We start from the raw sequence: 24,293 nt of genomic DNA on the forward strand, positions 1-24,293 counted from the left end.
GAACCCACCTGCCAGTGCAGGAGACTTAGTAAGGGACTCAATTTCCATCCCTGGGGTGGGAAGATCCGCTGGAGGAGACCATGGCAATCCGCTTCAGTATTCTTGCCTGGAGAATCCCTTGGACAGAGGCGTCTGGCAGGCTACAGTCCATAGGGTCACAGAGTCAGACATAACTGAAGCAACTTGACACATGCATGGATTATTTCGTGGAGAATTGACATCTTAATGATATCAAGTTTTCAGACCCATTTATTTAAGTCTTCTTTAGTTTAAGCCTTCAGAAATGCTTTGTAGTTCTTAGTGTACAGGTCTTTGCACATATGTTGTCAAATTTATCCCTGTATTTCAGGTTTTTGATGCCATTATAAATGATATTTTTAACTGCAATTTTTGGTTCATTGTTAGTATATAGAAATACACTTGACTTCTGTATATTAATCTTGTATTTTGAACCTTACTAAAATCACATATTAGTTCTAGTGGAAATCTAGAGCCCTGTAGTAGAGACAGACCCCCTTTCAGACCAATAGTCAGCAATAGTCTGTCTGGCTATTCAACTCGCTGCAAATTCTTGTAACTAGTATATAATAACTTTTGCTAAGCATTGTCCACTATGATGATATGAGACACTGAAGTGTCTTGATCAATTCAGGATATACTAAATCTATGAATTTCTCCAAATAGATAGTCTAACAACATTATCATAAAAAGAAAATGAGGTTAGCATAGTGTAACTTCTTGGTGAAGGCTTTTCTGGGGATCCTACAATATTTTTTTTTCCTCTTCTGTAGAGCTTACAGTTTCCTGCGTAATAAACAGATTTTGGTTTATACAAGTTTGCTGACCTGTAGGTATTTTTTTTAACCTGTACATTTTTGAATTTGAGGTGTCACCTTGTCTCTAGTATTTAGGCACCCTCCACTGCTCTACCCATGTCTTAATCATGAGCACTTACTCCCATGTGAGTGGAAGCTATTTAGACTGAGAAGTAGTTGGATTAATTTTAAGCACATTAATGCTTTGTCTATGTGCTTGCCTATTTCAGCTTTACCACTTTTATGTTATTTAGTCTTATGATTTATTCTTATACCATTAGATTGCTACATAACAATCTTCTAGAACTCTATAGCTGTGTAATGAGGATCAGAGCTAGAGTACAAATTACTTTCCACTATAAGACAATCAAATATACCTCAAAAACCATCTCAGTGATGGTGTATATATACATATATTAGGTATAGCACCTGGTTTTAATGAAACATTCTTTTAAACCAAACATAGATTAATCATAGGTTTAATTTTTTTCTTCCCGTGGTGGCTCAGCTGGTAAGGAATCCGCCTGCAATGCAGGAGATCCTGGTTAGATTCCTGGGTCTGGAAGATCCCCTGGAGAAGGGATAGGCTACCCACTCCAGTATTCTTGGGCTTCCCTGATGGCTCAGGTGGTAAAGAATCCACCTGCAATGCGGGAGACCTGAGTTTGATCCCTGGGTTGGGAAGATCCTCTGGAGAAGGGAACAGCTACCCACTCCAGTATTCTGGCCTGGAGAATTCCATGGACTATATAGTCCATGGAGTCACAAAAAGTCAGACATGACTGAGTGGCTTTCACTTCACTTAATTTTTTTTTTTTTTTTGCAAAATTAGGCCCTTTTTTTTTTATATTCAAATAGTATAATGAGTGTAGAGCCTTGCAGAATTGATTGTATCCTGAAATTCATACAAATAATTGACATTAAATCATAGTTAATTTTGAAACAGTAAAACACAGCCAAGGGAATTTTTTTTTAATCATTGTTTTATTTCCTTTTCTGATGCATAATCAAAAAAAAAAAAAGACTTTATCTTTAGGGCAATAGAACATAGGCTGTGAAACTGAGACCAAATCTCTAACTAGTCATGAAAGAAAAACTTACAAATAATCTTATTTTTATTTAGAAGAGCTGTCAGAAGATGATATGTTGGATCAATATTCTACTTCCTTTACAAAGAAGATCAAGAAAAATAGTTGTGAAGGTAATAAGTCACTGAACTCTTCTGAACTGTTTATGCCTGACCTGTTAGATGGAACTACTGTTAAAAAAAGCTTAAGCACACCACCTACGACAAGAAACAAATTTGCAGCATTTTTGCAGAGAAAAAATGAAGAAAGTGGTGCAGTTGTGGTTCCAGGCACCAGAAGCAGGTATTGTTACATCTATAGAATGTTGTGTGTCTATTAGATTATATACTCTGTTGGTGTTTATTTTCATTGTTATGAATAGCATTGAATCTAATGAAACAGGTGTAGGATTTGGCTTAATCCAGTTTATCATGTATTGCCTTAGTTCCACTTGGACTTCTATTACTTTTGTTATCTCTTGATACAGAACTAAAATAAGAATTGTAGACCTTACTGCATTTTGCATCAGAATATCCTCTGTTACTTTGCCAGGGGGCAGGGAGGATCCACCTTCTTTTTTTCTATTTTTTTTAGTTTGTTTAAGAGTTAAATATAATTTCACAAAGTACTTTTATAAATCTATTTAAATACAGATGACTATGGAATTCTCATATTAATTGATATTAATTAATATAATTAATTATATTTAATTATATAATTAATTTAATTATATAATTAATTATCTCATATTAATCTGATATAATACTAGGTGCTGGGTTACAGAAATGAGAGACATAGTTTTTGCTCTTGAGAAATGAATAGTTTTCCTAGTTGGAAAAATAGGTCAGTAACAAAATCATTCCATACCCTGTGGTAAGTACAGTGACAAAATCATGCATGAGGTGTTTTGCGGGCATCTAATGCTGAGACAGTGGTTGGAAAGGGTGAGAGGGAAGGGGCGCATGTAAAGTGTTCTTACCTAGGTTTAAATGATTTGTGAGTGAAGCAGATAAAGAATGGAGCTGGGTATTTTACCAGCAGACTCATGTAGCTTGGACAGAGGTATGGAGCGTGGGGGCAACTCTTTGCTGTTTGATCACCGCTATTATTACTTCTGCCACAATGTAAATTGGAAGAAGAATGAAAAAGGAGCAGGAAGGTACTTGATGAAGGAGGAGAAATAAGGAAGCCAGTTCATGAAAGGCTTGTGACCCAACCTAAGGAACTTTGAGTCTTTAAGGGTGATAGGAAACATTTAGAAGGTTTTAATCAGGAGAGGGTTGTGATTTGATTCCTGGTTTAGGTAGACCAATGGTCCTCAACCTTTTTGGCACCAGGGATCAGTTTCTTGGAAGACAGTTTTTCCAGGAACCGGGTGAGGGGATGGTTTCAGGATGATTGAAGCACATTGCATTTATTGTGCACCTTATTTCTAGTATTATTACATTGTGATACATAATGAAATAATTATACAATTCACCATAATGCAGAAGGGGTACATTCTGGGAGAGTGCATTCAATGGGAGCCTTGAGCTTGTTTTCCTGCAACTAGATGGTCCCACCTGGGGTGGTGGGAGACAGTGACACCTGAAGCATGTTGCTTATGTCCAGTCTACTCCATAACCTCGTTTTGGTTGCTGTCACTGCAGAAAACCCTGCTTCACAGAGTTAGGATGTTGGAAATGGAAGCCAACTTTTTAGTGTTTTTGTGGCAATCTCAGGCTATTCCTCCTTGACTTTAATCCAAAACGTATGGAGGTTTGAGGTTGTCTCAAACATACTTTTATGGCCACCATCATTTACAATCTCAAGCAGGTGATCCTCTTCTAGCATGGACAACATCTGTTCACCTGGCTTGTTGACAATTGGGTCACGGATACACTCCTTCCCAGTCTGGGGGTCTTTTGTGGTAGGGGAGTAATGCTCAAACTCTTGTGAAAACTGAGGCAGGTGATTATGCATCCAGCTGGGAAAAAGAAGGCCCTGGCTCAATCTCTTTCAAAATCTATAAATGTCAAAAAATCCCAGTGTTCACTTGTCGCCCCCATAATTCCAGTCTGGCTTTGAGTGCAACCACTGTATCTGCTGACTTGAACACAGTTGTTCTCCCCTGAAGTGACAGACTGAGTTTGCTGAGCAGGTTGAATATGTCACACAAGCAAGTTTTGCAACCCCTTCTGTTTCTCTGAAATGTGCTACCAGTGGTGACTGTTTTTCTAAAAGAAATCTCTGGAGTGACTCTCATAACTCAGAAACTCTAGCCAGTGATCTACCTTTAGAAAACCACCTCACTTCTGTATATAAGAGAAGACGTGTGTCCATCTCTTCACAGAGTTGTGCAAATAGACTTGAATTAAAGGTGTGTACTTTAATCACATTATTTTAATCACATCCTGCAAAACGTTAAGTTCAGGTGATATTTTTCAGCTAGCCAGCATTTCTCTATGGATGACACAGTACACAGACTCATATTCAGAAATGAGCTCTTTGACCCATGTAGTGGAACCAGAAAGCTGTCCAGTCATGGCAGCCGCTCCATCTGTGCATATCTCAACACAAAATGACCAGTTTTCCTGATATGTAATCAGTCAGAGACTTTAGTTTTGCAGCTGTGGTGTTGATTGCCAACAGAAGTGCACATAACATATCCTCATGCACATCCTCCTAAAAAACAGATCACACAAAAACAGGCATTGTTGTCTTGTCAACATCGGTAGACTTGTCAACCTGGATTGTGTACCATGGTGACTCATTAATCCTCTCTAACAATTATGCCTCAATATCCTCTGCTGTTTCATCAGTTTGTCTAGTTATGGTGCTAGCCTAAAGGGGAACCTGTGCCACCAAAGTTCATGACAAGTGTCCTTAGCGGGATCAACTCCTCACCAAGAGTAAAGGGCTTCTTAACTTTAGCCTTGCAGTCAGCCACTAAGAATGATGCTCTCAGTGTAGACACACTTAATGAAGTGGTGGCCTTCAAGAATTGCTTCTCTTCTTCATGTTCACATTTTTTCTTTTGAATCTCCAGAGGCTTGTCTTTTGATCCCGGGTGCTTGGTCTCCATGTGGCAAAGTAGTTTTGAAGGTTTCATGGCTTCTCTAGATAGCTAATCACCGCATATTATACAAAGCAGACTTGGAGAATGTGAATTGCATGTTTCAATGAACCCATAATTTAGGTAGGACTCTTGGTATTTTCTTTTAAATGCAGGTTTCTTTTTGTTGGCAGTCTTAGAGTGTTCTGCTGTTTCATCATTGGGTCTTTCCCCCTTTTCAAAGAAGTTCCCCAGTAATGTTTGTTTTTTACTCATTTTCACTAGGGTTAGCCTGTGGGCTTACCAAAACTGACTGAGACAAGTGTACAGGGTGGAAAAGAGGCAAGGAATTAGAGGTGGTAAATAAAATAATGGGCAGGCCACACATGAACTAAAAATAAGCATTGCATTCTGACTTAAAGCCTGCTACCAGATGTACGTGTACAACTGAAGTATATCAACTCACTCACCACTATAAAGCTTGCCACCAGATGCAGCATAATTGTCACTTGCCATCACTGATAGGGTTTTGATATAAGTCTGCAAGCGTGTGATTTGTTTGATCTCTGTATATCTCTGCCTGTGATAATCTCTATTTGCAGCCGCTGCCCAAAGCTAGCGTCACCACCTCAGTTCCACCTTAGATCATTAGGCATTAGATTCTTATAAGGAGCACGCAGCCTAGATCGCTCACGTGCACAGTTCACGGTAGAGTTCTCGCTTCTATGAAAATCTAATGCCACCAGTGATCTGACAGGAGGCAGAGCTCAGGCGGTAATGTGAGCAATGCAGAGTGACTATAAATACAAGTGAAGCTTCACTTGCTCATCCACCCTTCGTTTACCTCTTACTTTGTGGCCTGGTTCCAAACAGGCCTTCCCTGGTGGCTCAGACGGTAAAAGCGTCTGCTTACAATGTGGGAGACCCGGGTTCGATCCCTGTGTTGGGAAGATCCCCTGGAGAAGGAAATGGCACCCCACTCCAGTACTCTTGCCTGGAAAATCCCATGGACAGAAGAGCCTGGTAGGCTACAGTCCATGGGGTCACAAAGAGTCGGACACAACTGAGTGACTTCACTAGTCCAAACAGGCCACGGAGGTTGGAGACCCCGAGATGGACCACTCTGAACACACTGTAAAGAGTGGATTCTAGAGGGCCAATGGCTGTTGTCATAGTCCCTGCTAGTGAAGATAAGAATTTGAAGAGTCAATATAACTTAGGGGTTAGGAATTTGGACCCTGGGGTTAGACCACCTGGATTTTGAATCCTGTCCTGTTTACTCATGAGATGTTTGACTTGGGCAAGTTAATTTCTAGGTGCTTCAGTTTCTTCAAGTATAGCAATCTTAGGATTGCTGATGGAGTTAAATTATTAACCTAAGTAAAGTATGTAAAATAGTGCCCAGTAGATGGTAGACATACAATGAATAGCTCTGTTTCATTGAATTCGGATAGTAGTGCCACAACTAGAAACAGGAATTAGTAACTTTCAGATCAGATCAGATCAGTCACTCAGTCGTGTCCTACTCTTTGTGACCCCATGACTTGTAGCACGCCAGGCCTCCCTGTCCATCACCAACTCCCGGAGTTCTAAGAGAAGGAAAATTTATCAGCTTCTGTATTTCTCCAAAAGACTTAGAATGTGATTTTTTTTTTTTTTTTCAAGTTTAATAAGTTAGGTTGCAGCCAATTTTGTCTAACCATGATGATGGGAAATGGTCATGAAGGAATGAACCACTGGTAAATCCCTAAGCTCCTTTTAGGGGATGTGTCAAACCCTTCTCCCATCAGATCTTCTCAAGGAAACATTCACAGTGCAGTGAAATGATCATTTTGATTCTTCCTTTGTTAAAGAAGGAATTAACACCCTCATTAAAGGTGTTTGTTAACAATGCAATAATGAAAACATGGCTGCACAAATGGAAAATGGGTTTCTAGATGATATATGTTGCTTTATACATTCTAGAAAGTTGAATTCTGTCATTTGGAGAAATTTTTGAAATTTGTGTTTTATCTTTCCTTTTGGGTAAAAATAGAATTTCCTTTTTCTGCCTCTTTGGAGACAGCTAATGAGAATGAAATGGCAATCCACTCCAGTATTCCTACCTGGAAGATTCTATGGACAGAGGAGCCTGGCGGGCTACAGGAGTCACAAAGAGTTGGACATGACTGAGCACAAACAAGCAAAACAAATGAGAAGAATGTCTGTGTATCTCTTCAGGTCTTGGCTGTTGAGTCATTGTGGAAGCTTAACGAAATCTTCATTCGAAGCTGTAAATAGCTGTTTTACCTAGTTTAGTGAGATGTTTCACTAATAGTTCAGAGGATGTATTAAGAAAAGCTTAGAAAAATATTTTTTTTCTGCATCAACTTCCTGTGAAATAATAATTGTGAGTGAAACTTCTGAGGTATAATTTTCTGATCTAGATTATATAACAATATCTAATAATAACTAGATATTATTAAATTAGTTTTCTCAGCTGATTTTCAAGATTTTTTTATATGTTATTCTTCACAACAGTATTATGAGATATTCAGCTCAGAGTTACTTTCTCTATTTTGGGCTCAGACATTGCGGCTCTAAGAGGTTAAGAAACTTTCCCAGGGTTGTGCAGTTAGTAACAGTGCTAGGAAAGACTCCCAGTCGTAGTTGATTAGCCATACCGTGGAGTGGTGCGTTGAAAGGAGCACACAGTCAGGTCGGCCCGGATTGGATTGTCACTCTATTCTTTACTTAGACTTTCACGTGCCATTTAACTTCTCTAAGCCTATTTTTTTAACTATAAAATATGGGTTAGATAATATATAGAAGATAATATGTATAAGACTGTTCCAAGACTAGCGGCAGTTATGTGAATCAGACAGCTGGCATAGGTGCCCAGTCACTAACATATATGCCAGTGGTCGTTCCCACCCCATTCTTTTTGATGTAACATAACAGGAAGTGTATTAAATATGCAAAAGTTTGTCTCCAATTGCCTGTCTTTTGAAAGTCTGTTTTAAGTCTTTATCTTTATTATATAGATACTTATCCTAGAGTAATGCATATTTATTTTTTGAGATCTAGTTAAGTAACACCACAGGCTATTTGGAAAGAAGCAACCATGAACTGGGAGGAGTTCTGGGTTTTAATTCTGTTCTTTGTTGTTCAGTCACCCAGTCATGTCCGACTCTCTGCGACCCCATGGACTGCAGAATACCAGGCTTCCCTGTCCTTCACCGTCTCCTGGAGTTTGCTCAGACTCATGTCCCTTGAGTTGGTGATGCCATCCACCCATCATCCTCTGTTCTTTAGCTGATTAATTTTACAACCTTGGGCTCTGTTATTCTAACTTCTCTTACCTATGAAATAATACATAGAAAAATGTTTGGGTATCATAGAGGTGATTGTTTGCTGAAAAATGAACTATGTGATCAGATAAAGGAGCTAATGTTTTCTGCTCAATGAAAAACCAGATAAGACTTTTCCTTTCACATGCTGCTTCCTTTCTGCCTTATACCCACACACATGAGCTAATGATTTGATGAAAAGCCAAGAGGATTTTTACTCTCGAGCATTTAGTAAATATTCTGCTTATCATCTTGGTTTTGAATTAATGCTTATTGAGGTACATTCTTTGTAAGTTTCATATTTAACCCATCATACGCTCCAGGATTTCCTTTTTAAACCTGAAAATGCTACTTGAATACATCCTTCCGAGTAATGATGCAATCTTTGTTTCATTTATATTGGAGTTTTTAAAATGAGTTTCTTAAAGCTACTACCCTGAGTAAGTAGTACCTCTTTAGAAATATAGAATTTAGTAATTGATTTGGAAGTCTTAACCTCAATATTTAAAATAGTATAGAAATATTTAGGGTATATAGAAAGCTTGGTAGATTAGTATGCTACTACAAGTTCCCAGACAGTTTACTACTAGGAGTTAAGCTAAAATGAGAGGTAAATAGCTAATTCATTTTACTAGTATTTTAATTAATTTATTTAATTTGTATTCAAATTACAGAATAAGAGACAATAGTTATTAAGTGTCCTTTCTGTTGCATATTTCTTTATCTGTTCAAATATTTGAGTGTCATGCATGTCTGCTCAGTTGTGTCCTACTCTTTTGTGACCTCATGGACTGTAGCCTGTCAGGCTCCTTTGTCCATGGCATTTTCCAAGAGCACTGGAGTGGGTTCCTATTACCTGCTCCAGGGTATCTTCCCAACCCAGGGATCAAACCCACAGCTTTTGTGGCTCCTGCATTGGCAGGCGGATCAGCCATGTGTAAAATGTATTTATTTATGAAATTAATATATTTATTTTTAAAAAGAAGCAACCATCTTTCCATTATGAATGTTCTCACCTTCGTGAGCAAACTCAAATATTTCTGCATTGTTTCTGCTGTTTTTTTCTGTTAGGTTTTTTTCCAATTCTCTGGATTCTGCTGACTGTATATCAAAGAAAGCAAGCAGCCAGCCTCTAGCTGAAACTGCTGTCACAGATAAAGAAACCGATGCAGGTGAACCAGATTGTCTAGAGGACAAGAAGTTGGTTGATACCAGTGTATCGCATAATTCCAGTGAGCAGATTCCAGATGACGTGACTGTGATGGCTGAAGAGTCTCAGTCTTTTAAGACCAGCACATTCACGAGGACCATATCACCACCCACCTCGGGGACACTAAGAAGTTGTTTCAGTTGGTCTGGAAGTCTTGGAGATATTTCAAGAACTCCGAGCCCCTCTCCAAGCACAGCACTGCAGCAGTTCCGGAGAAAGAGTGATTCTTCCACCTCTCTGCCTGAGAATACTGAGAAGTCTGATGTAGCTCCGTTAAAAAGCGAGGAGTCAAGTGATGAATCACATCCCTTACATGACGTGGGTTGCTCTTCACAGGAAAGCATGGACTTGTCACCACACAATTTAAACGCATCAAAACTTTCTCAGCCTTCTAGTAAGGATTCAGATTCAGACGTAAGTCACATTCTGAAGCCTTTGGTTTCAAATTCATATGTAAGAGAAAATAGGGTGTTAATCAGGTAATTGAGGAAACTGTGCCCGTGTTACGGAAATAATTGGTTGTTCTAATTTTTCACTCTAGACCTTACTGTATAGAAAGTTCATGTTTTACTCACCTGAAGGACTTCTCTGTATCTTTCATATTTTAGACTCTTATACTTTTAATCTAGCTGTATATCTTGAATCATCACTTATGTGTTCCACTGATAAGTGTCTCAAGTTGTGGAACCTTAAGACCTAAGAATGATAAGCTTATTGAAGTTATTATAAATTTAATATTTAAATCCTTCAGACAATGTTTGAAACCTTATAACTAAATGACCCTATTAACGTGTGGTGTTTGTCTTAAGTTTTAATACTTAAGAAATATATAAATTTTTTACTCTTATTATTCTTGTTGTAAGTCCCCTTTATGATAAAACAAGATAGTAATGTAAGGGATTTTATGTTATTCTGTTTAAATTAATAAAAGCATTCTAGCCATTTTTTCTTATTCATAAAATAGCTTTATTCTTACTTAAAATCAAAGCTCCAAATAACTACTAGGAAGACCCAGTGATGTCATATTTTAAAATGACATGATGGCCTAAGAGCATTCTTTAAATCTGAGTTATCTCAAATTTACTAATTTCACATACTTCATTTTATGTTCACAACTGTAGTTACCAAGTTGTAAGAACAATTATAACCTTGGTAATATTTGACAGAATTTTGAGGTCTGATAATCCTGAATATTAAACATCTAAGAAATCAGTGTGTCTCTGTGTACCTGTGGTACGTTGCTCAGTTGTGTCCAACTCTTTTTCGACCCCATGGACTGTAGCCCACCAGGCTCCTCTGTCCATGGAATTTTCCAGGCAAGAATACTGGAGCAGGTTGCCATTTCCTTCTCCAAGGGATCTTCCTGACCCAGAGATAAAACCCACATCTCTCTTGTCTCTCGCATTGGCAGGTGGATTCTTTACTACTGCGCTACCTGGGAAGTCCAATAAATCAGTATATCTTGTGTTTATCAAAAGGAAAATATTTTATTCAGGTTCCTAAAGGAAACTTGAGTTGTATTGGACTCAAAGAAAAAAGCCTAGTTAAAATGTGGAAACAAATTTTCATTTAGGGAAAGCTGAAATCAGTTAATGTCTTCAAATCCAAAATCCATTCCAGTTTTTTAAGTAAGAGGGGCTTCCCTGGTGGTTCATCTGTGAAGAATCTGCCTGTAATGCAGGAGATGCAGGTTTTAATCCCTGGGTCAGGAAGATCCCCTGGAAAAGAACCGGCAACCCACTTCAGTACTCACCTAGTAAATTCCATGGACAGAGGAGCCTGGTGGGGTACAGTCCGTGGGGTCGCAAAGGAATTGGATAGGACTTGGCAACTAAACAACAACAAAATGCCAAACCAAACCCTTGAGACTTTTGCTACTCTTTTCCTGTTCACTCACTTTGTGTTCAGTTCATCCATACTGTTTTAAAGACTGTTTCTTTTAATATGAGCCTCCATTTTAATGCCATCTTTTTCATTTTCCACGTCTTACTGCATTTTTCTCGGGGCACTATTTGGTTTCCATCACAGTTGTTTCTTGAACTTCTTTCTTTTTTTTTTTTTTTTTAATTTTTTATTTTATTTAACTTTACAATATTATATTGGTTTTGCCATATATCAAAATGAATCTGCCACAGGTATACTTGTGTTCCCCATCCTGAACCCTCCTCCCTCCTCCCTCCCCATACCATCCCTCTGGGTCGTCCCAGTGCACCAGCCCCAAACATCCAGTATTGTGCATCGAACCTGGACTGGCAACTCATTTCATATATGATATTATACATATTTCAATGCCATTCTCCCAAATCATCCCACCTTCTCCCTCTCCCACAGAGGCCAAAAGACTGTTCTATACATCAGTGTCTCTTTTGCTGTCTTGTATACAGGGTTATTGTTACCATCTTTCTAAATTCCATATATATATGTTAATATACTGTATTGGTGTTTTTCTTTCTGTGAGGATACTTTCAAGTCCTCTGAACTCCTTTAGGGTATTTTTGTTCCTTTTCCAATAGACATCTTCCTGTTTTACTAACTTTGTAAAGCTTGCTTACCAGCTCACAGCCTAAGAGCTCGTCATGCTGACAAAACTCTCCACATGTCTGTCTTCTGGGCAATCATTTTTGTGCTTACAGTTATAGAAACATAAATTCTCTCCCCTCACCAAAAAAAAACCAAACTAAACTAAAAATCTTTCTTTAAATCATCTCTTGCCACCAGATGTGGTAAATTTCCCTTAGGATAAAAGGATTAATGGTCAAACAATTGGGACAATAACAGGTAACTTAAAAATTATGTTATCTTTCTTTATTCAGAAAATGTTTTAGAGTGTCACTGACGTTTCATTTTGAATATAATTTTTACTGTATGATTCTGAAGAAAATGCATTGGAGATTTCCATTGGTGGTTCACTGTGAAAAGCAACAACTGTATACTCTATGTTTATTAAGTTCATTAACCCTATTTGAGGTTAATTAATCTTAGGATCTTACTCTTGATCTTTCTTTTAAGAAACAATATAGCCCAGAGTCATCACTACTATGAGCAAGGAATGTTAGTGTTTCTGTAAGTTACAATCCAAATTAAAGGAATATTTTTGACTTTTGGATTGCTTTTTAAGTATATAATGTTATGTAGAATCCCAAGATAAATATATATATGTTTTAAATCCTCTTGAAAAATGCAGAAATGTAAAGTCTCCTGAATTTATTTATTTACTTTCTAAAGTCCTTGAAAGGGTGCAGCATCACACGGATTCTGTATCCGATGGCTTACGCAAGAAGGTTGCTTAGAAATTTGGCATGAAGCATGCCATTGTTTCCATGAACATGAGTTGCTTTTCCCCAGATTACTGTGACTTTGTTGAGCATTGTTCTTTGCTTTGTACACACAGAAGCATATCTCTTGCCTGGGTAGAAGTCAATTTCATCTCAGGCATATGTCCGCTCAGTCATGTCCAACTCTTCGTGACCCCATGGACATAGCCCACCAGGCTCCTCTGTCCATGGAATTCTCCAGGCAAGAATACTAGAGTGTATTGCCATTCCCTTCTCCAGGGGGTCATCCCAACCCAGGAGTCAAACCCGGGTCTCCTGCATTGCAGGCAGATTCTTTACCATCTCAGCCACCAGTTATAAACACCTTCAATTTTAAGAAGAGCTGTGTGCTCCTTCTGGTTCTGGAGACCCCACTTAGAGCTTTTTAATTTATATTTTATACAATTTACTTCTCCAGCTGAAATTTCTTACTAGTTTTCTGTAGTGAGACTGGCAAAGATCATTCTTTCCACATTAATTTTCTTTTATTGTATTTCATGCTTTTAATACTTTTTTTCTTCTGAGAAGTTACATTTTATTTACACTGATTTTTCTCAATTTACTTGTTTTATGTTTTGTTGAATATTGGTCAGTTGTCATAAAATCTTGATAGTAAAAATCTAATTTTGCTTTATTTTTCGATCTTGGGGATCTAGGAATCTGATTGCAATTTTAAGTCACTTGATAAACAAGGTAATCAGAAATCCAAGCTACACTTGTTTCATTTTTCGAAGAAAGACACGCCTCTAAGAAACAAGGTAAAACACTTATATAAATTACTTTTAAATTTCAGAAGCAGGGCATGCTTATTACCAGGAAATATGTATATAAGCAAATTTAAAACTCAAAGTGCCTGTATTCTTATTTACACAAAAATGTCTACCTTCAAATCTTTAAGACCATATTTGTATTTGATTTGTATCGGGTTGGCCAAAACGTTCCTTCAGTTTTTAGGTAAAAATAAAAGACACATTTTTCATTTTCACCAAGAACTTTATTGAACAACATATTCATTGTTTTGTTCCACTACCTTCTGCTATTTTCCAGGCAACTTCGTAACTCTATCTTCCCAAAACTTTTTATCATTTTGAATAAAGAATTGTTCCAGGTACATTATTTTCAAAATTTTATAAAGACCAAAATAAATGAAAATCCGAAGTTATAATATCTGAATGTGGCAGTTAAATCAGAAAACCAGTCTAGCTGTAAATTTTTGCCTGGTCATCAAAGAAACCTTGTGGTATCCTGATGGAAGATGACACGTTTTCTGTTGACTCTTTTCATCTAGTGCTGCTTTCAGTTGGTCCAGTTGGGAGCAGTACTTGTTGGAATTAATTGTTTGGTTTTCCAGAAGGAACTCACAATAAAGGACTCCTTTCCAATTCCACCGTATGCACATCACTTTCTTTTTTTTTTATACCTGTGGCGGATTCATTTTGATATTTGGCAAAACTAATACAATTATGTAAAGTTTAAAAATAAAATAAAATTAAAAAAAAAATCAACTTCATTTATTTTTCTTTATTCAACGTTTTGATTGCCTGTCACAATTTGTTTTTATAACAGAATGTTTTAATTATGTTTAAGTAGAAAATCACATGCATAAATACTGTCAAGGTTTTTTTTTCACTTATATGGAACCTAAACTTCAAAGCAATTAAAATAAGCAAGCTGGTGCATATGATTTTCAACATGTGATTTGGATATTTGAGTATGTGAGTGAGCTATCTCCTGTGTGGTATAACTTTGATCTCAGTTTACATCTCCCTTTGATCACTGTCAACTTGAATTGGTCTACCTGACCGTGGATCTTCATCTAGCAAGAAATTTTTACCTTTCCTGGAATGAAAAGTGAAAAATGAAAGTGAAAGTTGCTCAGTCATCTCCAACTCTTTGCAACCCCATGAACTATACAGTCCATGGAATTCTCCAGACCAGAATGCTGGAGTGGGTAGCCTTTCCCTTCTCCAGGTGATCTTCCCAATCCAGAGATTGAAGCCAGGTCTCCTGCATTGCAGGTGGATTCTTTACCACCTGAGCCACAAGGGAAGCCCAAGAATACTGGAGTGGGTAGCCTATCCCTTCTCCAGCGGGTCTTCCTGACCCAGAAATCGAACCAGGGTCTCCTGCATTGCAGGTGGATTCTTTACCAACTGAGCTATCAGGGAATAATAAAGTATAATATTGCCAAAAATATTTTTTAAATTCCATCTTCAATATTAAAATGACTGCACAGAAATTCACTATTTTTTTTTTTTTAAGCACACTAATATGAAAGCTGTCACAATGCTATCTAACAAAATTGTTTCAAATGAAGTTATAGACAAGGAAGTGCTATTAGAGCCATCTTATGGAAAAAACCTAATGAACATTTTGGCCAACCTAATAGGTGTTTAAGTTGTGAAACTTGCTTTTTTTTTTTCTTTATAGTATTTAAAGATCTATTTCATGTACTTAAGTAACATTACTTATAATGACTAAAATATGCCATGGTGTGGGTTTAACTAATCTTCTTATGTTTGTCCTTTACTCTAAACATTTTTGTTATACCAAACAGTACTGCAATGAAGATTTTGTTGATAAATGTTTGAGTACTATACACGTTCTTAATTTTTCATGGGGATGAATTCTGTGGAGTGGTATTACTGGTCCAAGGGCAGGTATGATGTAAAGCTTTGATGTGTATTGCAAAAAGGCCTTCTAGAAACTGGGTCCCTGATAAGTCAAGGGTTTTTTTCAGTCAGACTATATAAATATTTGTGTGCCTGCATAGTGAAAGCTCATAAGTCAAAAGTCCATTTTATGTATTAAGTGTCTTGCCAGTATCAAAATACTAATTCCTAACTTAAAAATGGGCAAGAGACATGAACAGAGATCACAAAAGCAAAAAGCCCAAGTGGATGATTAACATATAAAAGCATGTTCAACCTCATTAGTAATCAAATAACACAAATTAAAGTAAGGCAATGGCACCCCACTCCAGTACTCTTGCCTGGAAAATTTCCATGGATGGAGGAGCCTAGTAGGCTGCAGTCCATGGGGTTGCTAAGAGTCAGACACGACTGAGCGACTTCACTTTCACTTTTCACTTTCATGCGTTGGAGAAGGAAATGGCAACCAACTCCAGTGTTCTTGCCTGGAGAATTCCAGGGACAGGGGAGCCTGGTGGGCTGCCGTCTATGGGGTCGCACAGAGTCAGACATGACTGAAGTGACTTAGCAGCAAAGTAATAAAATATAATTTCTTACCTCTTATTTTTCCAAAAGTTTTTAATTTACTGATTTTATAAGGGTATAAAGTGCTGAGATGAATAATCACATTTAAGATATCATAATCCTATTAATTGGTATGATTAATTATCCCAATAATTAATTAATTAGGATAATAATTACTTAAGATAATCATATTGAGGAGAATAAGAATTGCAGTGCCATTTCTGGAAAGCAATTTGAAAGAGTTCAAATAATTTAACCCAGTAAGTACATTCTAGAACTTGAGCCTAAAGAGATAATGAGAATTTAAATACAAGACAACTTATTCTTGCATTGGTTGCAATAGTGAAAAATTGGGGGGAAAAATCTAAATATCTAAAAAATAAATGGGTGAAATACATTAAATACTTTGTTGGTTTTAGTGGACATATATTATTTTTCTTATATAAGAAAGCTATATTTATATAGTTAATAATGTTACTTTCTTATGTTTATTTGTAAAAGCATAGAAACTTTACAAATATTTTTAATAAGTGACTAGTACATCTATTTGAAAGAAGGTCATATCTCATACTATGTAAATATAAAACTGAAAGATATTAAGGATATAAATGCAAAATATGTAAATATAAAGTGAAAGTTGCCCAGTCATGTCCGACTTTTTGGGGACCTCCAAAAGTATGAGCTGTATAGTCCAAGGACTAGATGTATATGAACTGTATAGTCCAAGGACTTCTCCAGGCCAGAATACTGGAGTGGGTAGCTATTCTCTTCTCCAGGGATCTTGCCAACCTAGGGATCAAATCCAGGTCTCCTGCACTGCAGACGGATTCTTTACTAGCTGAGCCAACAGAAAATATAAGTTTCATTTTTTATTCTTCCAATTTTATTTTATTTTTAAACTTTACATAATTGTATTAGATGGTTTCTTTTAAAAAGCTGAGTCCAACAGAAAATCTCTCAGTGAAAGCAATACAATGCTGGTAAAATCAAACATTTTGTAGGATTAGTTTCTTTAAAGAAAAATAAACATTTCTTTTGATAAAAAAAAAAAAAAAAAAAAAATCTGAGTGAGAAAGACTTTTTCAAACAGATCCTGTGTTGTAAAAATTTCCATATCATTTTTGAATGAAAAGGGAAACCATACTATTAAATAATATGTATAGCATGGTGTTTTTGTTTGCTTAAACTCTTGACAATACACATATTGTGTATGTTTGTATGTGTGTGTGTGTGTTAGTCACTTAGTCGTATCCGACTCTGTGACCCCATGGACTGTAGCCCACCAGGCTCTTCTGTCCATGGGATTTTCCAGGCAAGAATGCTATAGTGGGTTGCCATTCCTTTCTCCAGGGGATCTTCCCGACCCAGAGACTGAACCCAGATCTCCTGCACTGCAGGCAGACTCTTTACCTTCTGAACCTCCAGGGAAGCCCATGTTTGTATAATCATGGTAAAAAGTCTGGAAAGATATTAAAATTATTTGCAGTGATAGGACTAAAGATATAGAAAGTACTTTCTCAAAAGAAGTTACGTCTGAACATTAAACCGTCATCTTTTTATTATTATTATACTTTCAGATTTGCATTGTCAGTGTTTTAACTGACACTTCTGTTTTGGTGACAGCTCCCCAGATGAACCTTCCCTCTTGCTCCCTGGTGTCCATCTTCAGTATATAAAATCAAACTCATCTTTATTTTTTAACCTATAACCAGTGCTTCTTAAAGCACTTATCAGCTGTAGTAATATTTGCTCTGTGTCACTTAGTTTCAAAATCTTAGGGTTGTCCTCTTTCTTTATAACATCGAGCTAGATCCTTCTTTTTCAAGGGCTAAAGAAAAACAATCAGGACATCTATACCTATCTAAATCCTGTTTCTTTCTCTGTCTTATTTCTTGTTCTCCTTTTTTCCTATCACCAACATCCTAATTTAATATTTCATCTTTCAGGTGTGAATCTGTCCATTCTTTATACACCCTCTACTAGGTTCATCAATTTTAAATCCTTGTTTTATATTACCACACTCATACTGTCCTAAAAAAAAACAGTAACAAAACTTTAATGGCTCCACATTTCTAGCAGCATACAAGTCAATGGATTCAAGGCGCAGATAAAGACAAATATCATATGACATCATTTAATCATGGAATCTTTTTTAAAAAATGATACACATGAACTGATTTACAAATCAGGAATAGAGTCACAGACATAGAAAACAAACTTAAGTTGCCAAAGGGGATAGTGGGGAAAGTAGGGTAGGGACATAAGCTAAGTGTTGGGGATGAGCATATACACACTGCTGCTACTGCTGCTAAGTCGCTTCAGTCATGTCCGACTCTGTGCGGCCCCATAGACGGCAGCCCACCAGGCTCCCCCATCCCTGGGAATCTCCAGGCAAGAACACTGGAGTGGGTTGCCATTTCCTTCTCTAATACATGAAAGGGAAAAGTGAAAGTGAAGTCGCTCAGTCGTGTCCAACTCTCAGCGACCCCATGGACTGCAGCCCACCAGGCTCCTCCGCCCATGGGATTTTCCAGACAAGAGTACTGGAGTGGGGTGCCATTGCCTATATAAAATAACAAGGACCTACTGTATAGCACAGGGAAATATACTCAGTATCTTGTGATAACCTATAAGGGAAAAGAATCCGAAAAGAATATATATATAATATATATGTGTATATAACTGAGTCACTTTGCTGTACCCTTAAAATTAATACAATATTGTAAATTCTACCTCAATTAAAAATCAATAGATCAACTTAAATGTCAGTAGAGATCTGTTTAAGTAAATTATGGTACATATATACAATGGAAAAGATAAGCAGCCTATTCAAAACAAAATTCAGTTCTATATGTGAAATGGAAAAATCTTCAAGATACATTACTTGGTAAAATCAAGATATATTAAGCAAGGAAAAAAAGTACACATTGTAGTATGACACAATTTTTAGTATGCTGCCAGTCATGTGGTGTGTGTATGTAAATGAATTCAGTCATTGCACAGGAAACCAGTAATAGCAATTGCCTAAAGGCAGTGACGAAGCAAGAGAGACTCACTTTTCTGTCTTTTCTTTTGTAACTCTTGAATTTAGGTACATGGATCACCTGTTAAAAATATTATATAAGTTTTGCAGACCTAAACCCACTTTTGCACATTGATTATAGGTTATTTTTTGTTCCAGTGTATAAATAATTTTGTTTCAGTGTATAAAGTTTGAGATTAAAGGTAGTTTGTTTTAACACAGTAGTATTAAAACAAGCATTTAATCTTCAGATTCCTGGGCTGTATAAATCCAGTTCTGTGGACAATCTTTCTACAACCAAGATCAAACCTTTAGTACCTGCCAGAGCCAGTGGGCTGAGCAAGAAGCCACCAAGTGTCCATAAGAGAAATCATCACAATGCCGAGAACAAGCCAGGACTGCAGATCAAAATCAATGAACTCTGGAAAAATTTTGTATTTAAAAAGTGAGTTACCGTGTTACTGATTCTAAAATAGTATAAATCATTTTTTTTCTATAATCTTAATTCCTGTCTCCTCTTTCTATTTTCATATGAATCAGTTTCTTTTTCTCTTACCCTAAGAGCTTTAATTTCCTCTGGTCCCTGTAACTGACTCTTTGTAAGAATATGTAGTCTCAGTTTCTGTATCTTCTTTTTAGTGAAAAGATGGCCAACTGAAAACCTCAGTTCTCAGTCTGGCTTTGGGGTCTCTATGTTGTTAAGCAAACTACTTTTCCAGGGCTTAAGTGCCTCAGCTTTTTTTCCTTCTAAAAGTTGTTTCAGACTTGAGAACGGAAAGATAATGCTGTATGGTTATTTCTGGACTTAAGCAGTTTGTTTCCCTAAATTACCTCATCTAAAATGGGAAGAATCAATGAGTTTATGAGTTTTTATGATGAATTAGCCAGATTTCTATGGTATATGGCAAACTGTTTTAAGAGAGTTGACCTGGCATTTATCTACATTTTTTGAACCGCTTTACTTCCGTTAGACAACAAAATTAACCACAGAGTAGCATGACTTTATAGTTAATTTATTTTCTTGTTCTTATTACAGCAAATGTGCCAAGAATAAAAGCAAAGAGAAAGGGGTCGGGGGAGGTGACTTACATGGGATGATAAGATTAAACTTTCAGTTCAGTTCAGTTCAGTCGCTCAGTCGTGTCCGACTCTGCGATCCCATGAATCGCAGCACGCCAGGCCTCCCTGTCCATCACCAACTCCCGGAGTTCACTCAGACTCACGTCCATCGAGTCATTGATGCCATCCAGCCATCTCATCCTCTGTTGTCCCCTTCTCCTCCCACCTTCAAGCTTTCCCAGCATTCAGTTCAGTTCAGTTCAGTCTCTCAGTTGTGTCCGACTCTTTGCGACCCCATGAATTGCAGCACGCCAGGCCTCCCTGTCCATCACCAACTCCTGGAGTTCACTCAGACTCACGTTCATCGAGACAGTGATGCCATCCAGCCATCTCATCCTCTGTCGTCCCCTTCTCCTCCTGCCCCCAATCCCTCCCAGCATCAGGGTCTTTTCCAATGAGTCATCTCTTCGCATGAGGTGGCCAAAGATTAAACTTTACCTAGTAGATATTGTTATCACAATCAGTTGAGATAGTATTAGTGGAAATACTTCGTAATAAGTGCTGGACAATTAATTTTTACTTACATTGTGTAAAGTCTAGATTAAACCATATAGCAGCAGTTCTCAAGCTTTTTGCCTTTAGGAACACTTTATAGTCTTAAAAATTACTGAGAGCCCAAAAGTACTTTGCTTTATATGGGTTATATCTGTTTTTAATCTGTTATTAAAAGGGACATTTAGAAAATATTTATTTATTTTAAAATAACAACAATCTCATTTCATCTTAAAATTGATAGTATATTTTTACAAAACTATGTTTTTCAAAACAAAAGTGAGAATGACATTGTTTTACATTTTTGCAGATCTTTTCTGTCCAATTTAATGTAACTGAACTGCATTCTTATATCTGCTTCTTTGTTTGATTTGTTATGTTTTGGTTGAGTTATATGAAGAAAATCTGGTCCCACATGTAAATGCACTTTAGCATAATAGCATTTTTTATTTAATTTTAATTTTTCTTCTTTTATATTACACCAAAATTCAGTACGTGGTAGTTTCTCAAAAGTTGTAATATAGGATATGAAACCATATTAATTGATTTTTATATATTACAGTCTACTGGCTCATATTGTATTTTGGTGTTCATCTTTTACTCATTCATAATTTTATAACATTGGTGTAAATCATTTGAAAAATGTGGACTTACTGAGTTGTGCTTATCTTTCAATTGTTGACACATTTCATTATACAATATTTTTAAAAATCACAGTCTTGCCAGCAGTCTTTTAAGTATTGGGAAGGCGTCAAGGGGCAGATATAAGTTTTCCAAAATTCTAATTTTCACTGGAAAGCTTGAATTTTTGTCTCTGGCAACTAATGCTGTTAGGTTTTTTTTTTTTTTTTTCCTTAGAAATAACAAACAATCTCTGTTCATTTTAGACAAGCCCTTTGCTAAATAATTAAATTTGAATTTCCATAGTGAGACTGACTTTTCTTTTAGTACTATCAATATTTCTTAAACAGTTTGGTGATACTGTGTTGATTCATTGTCAGCAGCTTTACTTATTATCAACACAAGTGTCTTTTTTTAGGTTATTGATACAAGTATCAGCACAGTATGAAAAGTAGATAAAGTCTAAATACTATTATGAAAATAGTTTTAAATATTACAAACCCCCCAAAAGGGTCTTGGGAATAGGATTAGTTTTTATAGACGTAGAACTTCCTTCCAAAAGTTGGGAGAGGGGAAGGAGTGAAAAGATAGGGCTTAAACGTTTGTTCATGCTTCACTCACGCTGCTTCTCAGCCAGACTTGAGAAGGATGCTAGAAAGAAAAAAACTAAAGTTTGTTTACTGAAATCATTCTACCTTAGCTAGTGTCTGTTTAGTAGTGGTGTGGTACCTCCTTTGAAAGATGATTTAGAAAGCAGGAATGGGTACTAAGAAGCAAAACTCAAATTCTGTGGGGCGTACTCAGAGGAGAATTTGATTGTGTTACATAATGAACTGAGAGAAATTATACAGTAGAGGTTCTCATCCTCTTTATATACCTCTATTTTGTCCAGGCAGATTATTATCGAATAAACACTACCATAAAAACACCAAATTCATTTTATTATATTTTGCAGAGATTCTGAAAAGCTTCCTTCTTGTAAGAAGCCAGATCCCCTGTCTCCAGTCAAAGATAACATCCAGCTAACTCCAGAAGAAGAGGATATATTTAACAATTCTGAATGTATGCTTGTTCAGAGAGCACTATTCCAGTAAACGCAAGCAGCTGGGAGACTGTTGCCTGCAAGAGAATCTCTATCAATTTCGAGTCCTGTTTGGAAATGAGGCCATTCTGAAAGATTTGTTCTTAGATCTATGCTATTTATTTTAAATAGAACACAATTTTTTATAATAATTTTGTAACTGTTCTTGTTTGGCTTTTTATATTTTTATAAGAAGCTAACTAGAGAAAGAACTTTGGAAAATCTACTCTCCTACTTTCCCTGTGGTACAGCGGCTAAGACTCCTTGCACCCAATGCAGGGGACCTGGGTTCGACCCCTGATCAGGGAACTAGATCCCACTTGCCACAACTAAGGGTCCCCATGCTGCAACTAGGTCCCAGTGCAGCCAAAATACATAGTTTTAAAACAAAAATCTATTCTAAAGAAACAAAAATCTATTCTAAAGATTTCTATAATGTTGTCAAATACAAAGATGGTAAATGGAAAACCACAATTCTGTGATCATTTTGTACTATAAGAATTTACTATACTTTTCCATGTTTTCATTTTTTTCCACCTACCTTTCTTGTCTTTCAGGGTTGAATTGGAAATATGGTTGCTGGGATGGGAGGGGTAGTTGGAAGGGTTAAAGATCACTGCATAAATGGGACAGTGCTCTGTCATCCCTGAAGAGCTTGGTAGGTTACAGATTGACAGTGAAGGAAAATTGCTTTCAGCATCTTATGAAAGGAACTACTTATATCATTCATATTCTTAAACTTCCAAAATAGCCTGTTTCTCTTGTATATCTGTTTTGAAGTGTAGGCTAAAAATTCCTTAACTTATATTTAAAACTTATGTCCTAGGTGTGATGTAAGATATTACTACTAAAGCTACAGAATCGATGATTTGTCCATACTCTGCAAAGAAATAGATGGGAACCAAAACCAGGTATGCAAGTGAAGATCTGAAGTAAGGAAGTGAAGTGACAGTCTGACCAGAAGTAAAACAGTTATAAAAGTGTCTGAGATATAGAGGATAAATGAAAGGGATTCAGAGCAGTTTAATTTTTATGAGACTTAGTAGAGGACTTGGATAAAGAGTCCAAGTGGAAAAAAACATAATGTTTTAAGAAACAGCATAAAAATTTTAAATGGAGACAATTTTTTTCTCAAAATCTGGAAAAGGCTATACAAAGAACAAAAGCAAAATGGAACTTTCTGTGAATGTTTCCTATTACAGAACAAATTGAGAAAGGGAAATGGCAACAGTGCTGTAGTTTTTCAGTCTCCGAACCCCCACATAACCGCAACTGGATGACAAAGTCAAAATACCAGTGAACAACATTACAACAAATTCAGATGGCATCATGTATTTAAATCCCAAAATGTAAGTAGGTGAAGACAAGCCACCAACAGCCATAAGACTGCAAGGAGGTACTGACATCTATATGGGAGAAGTAGAGAATGGTAATAGGTCATCTAATGGACATGAGAACAGAACTTACAGAATAATTGTTGAAACACAGAGCAGACTAAGTTGCAAACAGCATTTAAAACTGTTATGCAACCCAATGGTGAGTGAGTGCGAGAGGCCTGCAATTATATCTGAAGGACTGAAGCAGTGTAGTCCATGTGAACTTTTGAGATGATTTCCCGTATTTGCCAAGGCTCCCTTCTAGGGGAACAGGGTCCCCCACAGAAGAGAAACTGCTGGCAAGTAAAACAAAAGCTTGAGTGGGAAAGAGACAGTAGACACAAAGGAAGAGGAAGAGTTGGCCAAGAAATCTCAGCAGGATACTGCCTGAGTATACTTTGAACACTGAGAAAGCAACGACAGCAGCAAACAGCTGAGAAGCCCCCATGAGCCGTGCCTGCTCAAAGTTTAGGAAATTTATTTTTACTTAAAAAGAAACTACAGAAAAATGTTTAGGTCAGTCCTTTACAAAACTGATTTAATGACTCAAGCAGTGTAACATCTCTACAAATAATGAAAATCTACCAGAAAGGCCCAC

At 36.9% G+C, this 24,293-nt stretch overlaps 1 protein-coding gene across 2 annotated transcripts in view; it reads left to right on the top strand.

Moving 5' to 3' along the window:
- Window positions 1-22,786, top strand: part of EXO1 (exonuclease 1) — a 43,553-nt gene extending 20,767 nt beyond the window's left edge. The window contains exons 10-14 of one of the 2 annotated variants that reach the window (XM_070384486.1): window positions 1,939-2,185; window positions 9,317-9,869; window positions 13,426-13,527; window positions 19,258-19,451; window positions 22,194-22,786. In XM_070384486.1, the coding sequence (XP_070240587.1) occupies window positions 1,939-2,185; window positions 9,317-9,869; window positions 13,426-13,527; window positions 19,258-19,451; window positions 22,194-22,332 (1,235 nt within the window). In that variant the 3' untranslated portion in view covers window positions 22,333-22,786. The remainder of the gene's footprint in view (window positions 1-1,938; window positions 2,186-9,316; window positions 9,870-13,425; window positions 13,528-19,257; window positions 19,452-22,193) is intronic. The other variant, XM_070384487.1, reaches the window with a different exon arrangement.
- Window positions 22,787-24,293: the final 1,507 nt, after the last annotated feature.

The sequence above is a fragment of the Bos mutus genome, chromosome 16 (assembly GCF_027580195.1).
Source record: "Bos mutus isolate GX-2022 chromosome 16, NWIPB_WYAK_1.1, whole genome shotgun sequence".
Taxonomy (NCBI): Eukaryota; Metazoa; Chordata; class Mammalia; order Artiodactyla; family Bovidae; genus Bos; species Bos mutus.